The sequence below is a fragment of the Brachycentrus maculatus genome, unplaced genomic scaffold (genome assembly GCF_059751285.1).
Source record: "Brachycentrus maculatus isolate JH-2025_06_01 unplaced genomic scaffold, ASM5975128v1 h1tg000245l, whole genome shotgun sequence".
In the NCBI taxonomy this organism is placed as follows: Eukaryota; Metazoa; Arthropoda; class Insecta; order Trichoptera; family Brachycentridae; genus Brachycentrus; species Brachycentrus maculatus.
The window spans coordinates 7,690-15,982 of NW_028280996.1; the positions used below are offsets into that span (position 1 = coordinate 7,690).

At 32.1% G+C, this 8,293-nt stretch overlaps 1 protein-coding gene across 1 annotated transcript; it reads left to right on the forward strand.

Annotated features, from left to right (window-relative positions):
• Positions 1 to 263: 263 nt before the first annotated feature.
• On the forward strand, positions 264 to 1,630 carry LOC148306274 (general odorant-binding protein 68-like). The gene is made up of 2 exons (XM_088265357.1): positions 264 to 325; positions 1,056 to 1,630. Exons 1-2 carry the CDS (start codon positions 287 to 289, stop codon positions 1,554 to 1,556), a joined length of 540 nt encoding a protein of 179 aa, XP_088121483.1. The 5' UTR covers positions 264 to 286; the 3' UTR covers positions 1,557 to 1,630.
• The last annotated feature ends 6,663 nt before the right edge of the window (positions 1,631 to 8,293 follow it).

The following is an 8,293-nucleotide window of genomic DNA, read 5'->3' on the forward strand; positions in this document are numbered from 1 at the left end:
ATTTTGCCAACCCATCATTATGAGCTTCAATATGTCACACTTATGTACTTAATGCGATCATTACGTAACTAATCAATTGTTGGACTAACCTTGGAAAAAATGGTGTTCATAAACCATAATTGTCGTAATGGCTTTAGTGACGTTGTACATATTTTTTGTCGTTATTGAACAGAATTATCATCCATTTTCAGGCATATCGCGTCATTTCCTAAGTAGGCTTTTTAAAGTATAAAAGCCAATTTTTTTACTGAATACATCAGTCTGCCGTATTATTTCACAAATAAAAATGATAAGCATTGCTTTCGCCGTTTTATCTGTTCTGCTGGTAAGTTTTTTTTTATATCCTAAAGGTGTTGTTTTTTAATGCTTTCAAGTCTAAAATAAGATACCTTCACATTATATGACCAGCTGTTTTGCTTGTTGGAAGTTCTCAGAAGAAACTGTGTAATCAAGGAATGAGAATCTCAAGAAACATTTTTAATCAGTCATTAGTGAAATTTTCTTATAAGAACCTTTCGAGATAATTTATATATGTAAATTTATATGTACTCGTGTATATGGTATGTAATAAAATCTTAATAAATAAATCGTTGAATTAAATACGATAAACAGTAATTAAAATAGTAAATTATTATTTGGTCTCGAATTTGTATATGTTAATTATGAATATAGTTAAAACACAATTTGTCTCTGTGTGTACTCGTATGTGTATAATTTTAATAATTTCTATCAATTTTTTCACTCATTATAACTATAGTAGTTGCTTTTTAAAAACTTCATTAACATATTGATTCTCATTCAAATTCAACTCGGTTTACAAAGCTATGAAAAAATTGCGATAAAAATGATGATCAAACTCTCCTTTTTGATAAGACGATAATTGACCTCAAGTAAAGTTGACTATAGCCACTCACCGCCAAAGATTGGTAAAAAAAGAACAGATATCAAGGCCTACAGAACATGGAAAAAAGAGTATCATGCTTGCGTTAAACTGAAAAAAAATTAATCTGTTCCAGTGAATCAATCGGTGGTTAATAATTAATTTTTGGTTATAGATTTCATCAGCAAATTCACAGGACTGTAATGGTGGACCACCAAGAGTTCGTCCATCGGAATGTTGCCCAAACTCAAATCCTCAATTCATAACTCCTACCGCAGCTGCAGCTTGCGGACTTCCAGATATGGGCAACGGGCCTCCCTCAGGGCCGCCATCTGGGCCCCCTTCCGGCGGAATGGGACCACCATCTTGTGAAACAACACAGTGCTTCCTAAAGCAAATCAACCTCCTCACTGCAGATAACAAGATCGACAAAGTAGCGATGCGAGCTTACCTTGACGCAGAACTTTCGGGAGATTGGAAGACAGTACTGGACAGCGCCATCCAAACATGCGATAGTAATGCAGGCTCTGACGACTGTGAAGTGAGAGGCTACATTCACTGCATTAAGAAAAATCTCTTTTTGAACTGCCCAGCATCCATAGCGGTCGCGTCTTCGGAATGCACCGATATGAAGTCGTTTATGGAGAAATGCCCAAACCCACCACAAATGGGATAATAAATTAACACAAAAGCTTTGTTTTTACATAAATTTATTAATATATCACAAATTCAGTGTTTTGCATAATTAAACTGTTGTTTTATTATCCATTTTCATGTGCCAATTTATCAAAGTATTATGAAATATGATTTTAACTTTCAATCATCACGTTGGAACGAGAAAATTGTGAGACCGGTAATCAGTAATTTTCAGGGTTTTATTCTGCTTTTTAGGTATGTAATTGGATTTCAATATTTCCTCATTTCTGATAGCTTCAACGTCGTTGTATTGAACTTGTACCTAGTCACGCTGCTATAGTTCAGTCTGGTTTAATGGGGAAACAAATTTGAACAAACGAACATTTTGATTTTTATTTTTAGGCAACCGTTTTGGTTATAAAGTGTATTTTTTTCTTATTTAAGTATGTGTGTGTGTGTGTGTGTGTGTGTGTGTGTGTATGTTTGTGGATAGGTTTCTTGATCTTTATTCATGACAGGAAAATATTTTTGCTTAAGGTACACCCACAAAGTTTATATAAGTTGTGAAAAGGATTCGTTCACTCTTTTTTTTAATCGATCGCGGATATACCTGTAGTGATTGGCAGTTGTTCTTGATCGGCAGGTTTTCTAGTCAACAAATCCCTGCTCCAATTATTCGGGAAAAACTTCTACGGAAATCGTTTTGTACAGTCCATAACTCTATTAGATTTTTCCTCTTCCTAGTGAAATACTTCATTCGTATAACCATTCTAGGAGTTTCATTATCGTTTTTTTTAGTATTCCGCTCACGTTTCACGCCTGAGTCGGAAAGTTTTATTGAACAACTGATAATATTTTTACACTAACGCGAGAATTGTGTTTGAATTAGTTACGATCAAGAATAAGACATGACTTAACTGGAGAAACGCAATACAGTAATGATACTAACATTATAAAATTAAACAACTTTATTTTAACCACATTTTATCATCAGTACACTTTAACCCACCGGTTTCAACAAAAACCTTGTCATCATCAGGGTTCATTAAATTCTAAAACATTAAAATACTCATAATTAATTACATTCCCTTACCAAAAACTAAATCCTAAATTTAAATTTGAAGTATTTCATATTTGTTTTTGGTAAGGGAATGTTATCAATTATGAGTATTTTGATGTTTTTAATGTTTTAGAATTTAATAAACCCTGACGATGACAAGGTTTTTATTAAAACTGGTACGTTAAAGTGTACTTATAATAAAAAGTGGTTAAAACAAAGTTGTTTAAAACAAATTTTATAAAGTTCATAAAATGTGCCACAAAGTATCTGCGAAAAACATTCAAGAAATAATGACACTAACCCTAATGTATGGAAGTGAAGCATGGATTTGGCAAAAGAAGTTTGAAAGTAGACTGGCTGCAGTCAAATGCAATCTTTCAGACAAATGTGCGGCAAAACGATGTATGATGGTTATAATGATTTCATATTTTACTGGACTGGTACTGAAGCGTAGGGTGTTGTTGTTGTTCCTGATAGGTGCAGTCTACGATCAGAATGGCATTATGTCTCCAATTCTAGTATTAGAAGCGATTATTGTTTACATGCGGCGATATTTGAATTTAAGCATTTTGGGTAATATATCCAGAATAAAACAAGGTTTTTGTTGGATTGAGTTCTACATTTATTTATGTATGTATCAAACGTATTTGATAATGTCCTAAGAATATGAAACGCGTCACGTATTAAGATATACATAAATAAATGTAGAATTCAATCTAACAAAAACCTTGTTTTATTTTGGATTTATTACCCAACAATTCAATTTGGAATTCTACCAAACGTCTGCAGTTACAATAAATATGTATAATATTGACAGATTTTTTTTTACATGACAAGATTTGTTGTCCGTTATATCCGAAGTTCGTTAATCAAATGTTGTATAAATCATTAATGACAGACTAAATCAAGACAAAGATATTATAAGACAGTATAAATCAAAGACAAAGATAAATAAAGACAGTATTAATCATTAATCATTATATGACAGAATTTAAAACGAAGATATAAGAAAGGAATGTAAGGCTGAACGAGGAATAATTGAAAAGATTAGGACGAGTTCTTTACGGTGGTATGGACATGTGGAGCGAATGGATAACGAGAGAATGACTAAGAAAATATATATGGCGAATGTGAGAGCAAAAACGGAACGAGGACGACCGAAAAAGACTTCAGATCAATCAGAACCTAAAATCTGGCGGTGTCAAAAGTCTGCGTAATCGGAGGGCATGTCTGACTAGATGTATGGATGTGAAGGAGGCGAGGAGTGTATGTCAGGACAGAAGAGTGTGGCATTCCATCTTCTCTGCCTACCCCTGCGGGGAAACGGCGTGATGGTTGTAGCGGTAGCTCATTATACGTCCGTTATATCAAGGTTACTGAAATTAAGATCGCATTTATATATTTCAGTTAAGTCTGAATGTATGGTCATTATGTTCATTTACGTTCAAGTAAACTGAAAAGCGGTTCAATTAGTCAAGTTGCGGAAAACAATGTATTTAGGGGTAGGTACTTCAAAACATTTATTAATGCCAAAGCTTTACTTCTAAATTTACGGTTTCAAATGAGTCAGCGCTTTTTCTGTATTTGATTTCAACTTTGACCTTTAGTCTTCAGACAAAACACGTGTAAAAGTATAATAAAAGTTATACTATAGACGTATGTAGATGTAACAATAAAGTATTGAATTTCTTCTTACAAAAGCGAAAATTTCGGTGGATTTTTCACTAAAAACGCTTACTTAAAAATGAAAAATGAAGTATTAAAAAAAATATAGTTAAGAAATAACTGTTTTTTTTTTATTTAAATGGCGTTCAAATCATCCAACTTGATTTATATTTATATCAAATCATATTTAAAGATCAACATTTTTTTCATGCGTTAATTATTTTAATTAAAAATAAATCACTCTGTCAGTAGTAAAAAAATCTACATACGTTATTATTGAAAATTTAAAGTAAGTAGTAAAAACAACATAAACGCTTGACTGCGAAACAGGCAACGTGGGTTCGATTTCCGTCAATTACAAAATAAATGCATGAATGAATTATTTCCTAATGGTTTTCGAATTTTCAATGTATTTTTTTCCTTATCGTTAGTATTCCATTTACAGAAAAACCTCTAAAACATAGGCTTTGCGGGTTATTCCTTTTAAATAAAAATCATTCTTCAGGCTTGCCAGAATGCTTCATGAGTGTGTGTGTATGTGTATATATAAATAAATACATACATATTTATAATATTAGAGTGAAAAATCACTCCTATATATTTTGAACCCCGCGGGAATCAAACTTGTGGTCTCCAGCACGGTAAATTAACGTGCTAACCATTACACTACACAGGCAGAGTGCCTATAACAATACGACGGACAATCGTGTATATATTACCCATATGAAGCGAAGGATTGATCATCTTGCTTTCATGTGAGTAACGATCAAGATAACACTGGGTCGATACAATGCAGTGCCTTATGCACCAATAGGTGCGGTTAGTGGTAAGAAAAGGGTCTTCTTCTCCGTCTTAATCCTCATTGCTGAGGGTTGTGACCCTTGCAGAAGCAATGACTCTTCTCCAGTTATCCCTTGACTGCGCTGCACGTAGCGCTCCAACCACTGAGGTGCCTGCTGCTGCCTTAATTTGATCGGTCCATCGTGTGGGGATCTTCCTCTCCCTCTCTTTCCCTCCAGGCTACCGATCACAACTAGTCGTTCCAGGCTATCCTCGTTGCCACGCGCAACGTGTCCAAAGAACTGGAGAATCCGTCGGGTACGGATATTGGCCAGAGACAAGCCATCCAAGCGTAGTTCCTGGCGAATGGACTCATTGGTGCGTCTAGCTGTCCATGGAATTTGGAGCATGCGCCTCCAACACCACATTTCGAATGCATCAATTTTTCTCCTTTCTGCTGCTTTTATAGTCCATGTTTCAGCAGCATAGAGAAAAATGGAGTGGACCAAGCTCCTGACAAGCTTCATCTTGGTGTTGTTACTCACACCACAGAAAGGGGTAATAATTTATTATTAATCTATTTTGATAAAGTCATCATTTTTATCAAACACTGTATATTGGTGTAATATTGGGTGCATCGAATCATGTATTCTTAAATTTGAAAATGACTTGTCATATATTACCGCAACGTATCTGCGAAAACAATTAATAAAATAAATATATTAATTTCATACAACATATGCATACTCAACACACCTCTCCATCAAAAGAATCTTGTGTCCTTTGAGTTATTAGTCGTAAATCTGTGATATTCTTTGACAACATTGCCGTTAGATGAAATTTCCCCATTAGTAAATTCACCGGAGCAATTTTATGAATTGAAGGAACAAAAAATTTCTCCGAAATCCAAGCACAAAATATAAACCACCATCACACAAAACGTTTCCAGGTATTCCTTCGAGACTCATAAAACGTAAAACCATATATATTGTGAGAAAAAATCCGTATCAGTGATTTAGGTACAATATGCTAGACTTTTTTATTTATTTTATGGTCCCAACACACAAAATTTGTTCATGTGAAAAAAAGACCAGTTAAATCTCTGTTGATAAATATGTATTCCTTTTATTAGAAATTCTGTACTTCTCACATTATTTTTTTTAAATTTAAAATATGAGCATATGAGTAGGGGTGAATAATACATTTTTCCGAAACATAATTAATTTTAATATTGTTAAAATAGAAGCAGTTAACAAATGACTTTGAATATTACCTTCTTTATGTTCTGTTTATTAAAAGCATGGTTTACTTTTTAAGTAACCGCCTTCGTAGTGTAATGGTCAGCACGCTCGGCTACCGTTCTGGAGGACCCGGGTTCGATTCCCAGGGGGGGTAAGAATAAATATGAGTGATTTTTTCACTGTAATATTTATTCAATATTACCCTGGACTGGTACTTGAAGCGGAGGGCTGATCACCTTTCCTTCGTGTGTAAACGATCAAGATAACACTGCGTTTATATGACGCTGTGCCCTATGCACCATTGGGGTGCGGATAAGGGTTTTATTATTATTATTACTTTTTAAGTAATAAAACACTTTCAATGAATGTAATAAAATAAGCAATAAAATCATTCATCGTTCACTTTGTGTAATGCCGCTTTTAAAAAAAAGTGGTATTACGCGAAATGATCGATGAATGATAAGGAGTGTGTTATATTACTTATTTATACATATCGTTCACTCCTTTATAACGTCATATATCAAAAATAGTCAATTTTCAGTTGTGCATGTTTTCGGAATACCCAGAAAATGTACTATATCCCAGCAAAAGCGACATATTTTTAACTTAATATTTACCCGCTACAGGGCAAAAAGTTTTTTTTTGCATTTTGAAGAAAAGGTATTGTTTTATTATTTTTTTTTAAATATACTAAATATTTTTCATATGCAGAAAAAACATTTAAGTTTCACCTATAAAAAATTTTTGCACAGTAAACAGTTCAATAAGTGGCTTGATATTTATTTTTGATACATTTGATTCAATTTTTAAACATTAAAAACGATCTCCTATATATATATATATATATATATATATATATATATATATATATATATATATATATATATATATATATATATATATATATATATATATATATATATATATATATATATATATATATTTATATATATATATAAACAAATGAAATTTAAAATAATAAAATGTTCAAAATAAATTCGTACCCAAAGAGCCTCTTACACCTTCCATTACACTTCACCACTCCCTCGGTTGGAATGTTATACTAAAATATCAATTAGATCTAATGGAATGTCACAGCACACCGCGAGACTATTTTGATTACATATTTGTGAACAAATTTACATATTGTGTACATGAACATGTATATGAAATGGGGATGTCTGTCTAGTACTTTTGAGAGTATGAACACTACGTCACAGTTGTTATAATTTAAATTTTGAAATAAAATGATAATTTTAATGTGAGGGCATAATTTACGTTATTAATTAATTTTACGCAAAATTTTTATTTAGCTTATTTTAATGATGTCCGTAAAAAAAATAAGAAGGATTTTTAATGAAAAAATATCTGCAAAGAAGGGTTTTTGTACAAAACGTTTAACGTTTTTTGAAAGAAAATAATGGCCATGATACAGTTTCAAATACTGGAGGTTGAAAATATAATACGGGTTTAAATTTGAATAAGTAAATACGTTAATAAAATAATAAATAAGTTAATACGGTGAATGATGTAAGTAAGCTTGTCAGATAAGATTATATATATATATAATATATATATATATATATATATATGTATATATGTACATATGTACAATTTTATGAATATCTTCCATAGCATTTATTTTTATTTCTTGCTAGACGTTCGTATCTAAAGAATATTATTTTTTTACTAGCTCTTTTAATAAATTAGTCTGGGTAAATAGAAAAAGGAGCATACATTTCTAATATGTTAAATTAAAAAATCAATAAAAACATAAGAAATCCTTGAAACTGTTGAAATATCAATGCAATCAAACGTACTTAAAATTATAAATGATTGCAGCTATCTAAAAGCATGCTGTCTACCATGATGAATGTTTTGTTTTGCGTGTGTTGAGTGAAATTGCGGTCAAAAAAGTTGTTTGAAAATATATATCTTTCCCAATTATAAACATTAGTCACGTGCATGCAACGTTATGTCAAAATTAAATACATCACCATTATTGTCTATGTTCCTACTAAACAATGACCC

What these genes read in the sequence shown, in the direction of transcription:
- LOC148306274 (XM_088265357.1), top strand. Translation starts at nt 287, where the DNA reads ATGATAAGCATTGCTTTCGCCGTTTTATCTGTTCTGCTG. An exon ending in CCGTTTTATCTGTTCTGCTG is followed by an intron (nt 326 to 1,055) that starts GTAAGTTTTTTT and finishes TTTTGGTTATAG; the next exon opens with ATTTCATCAGCAAATTCACA.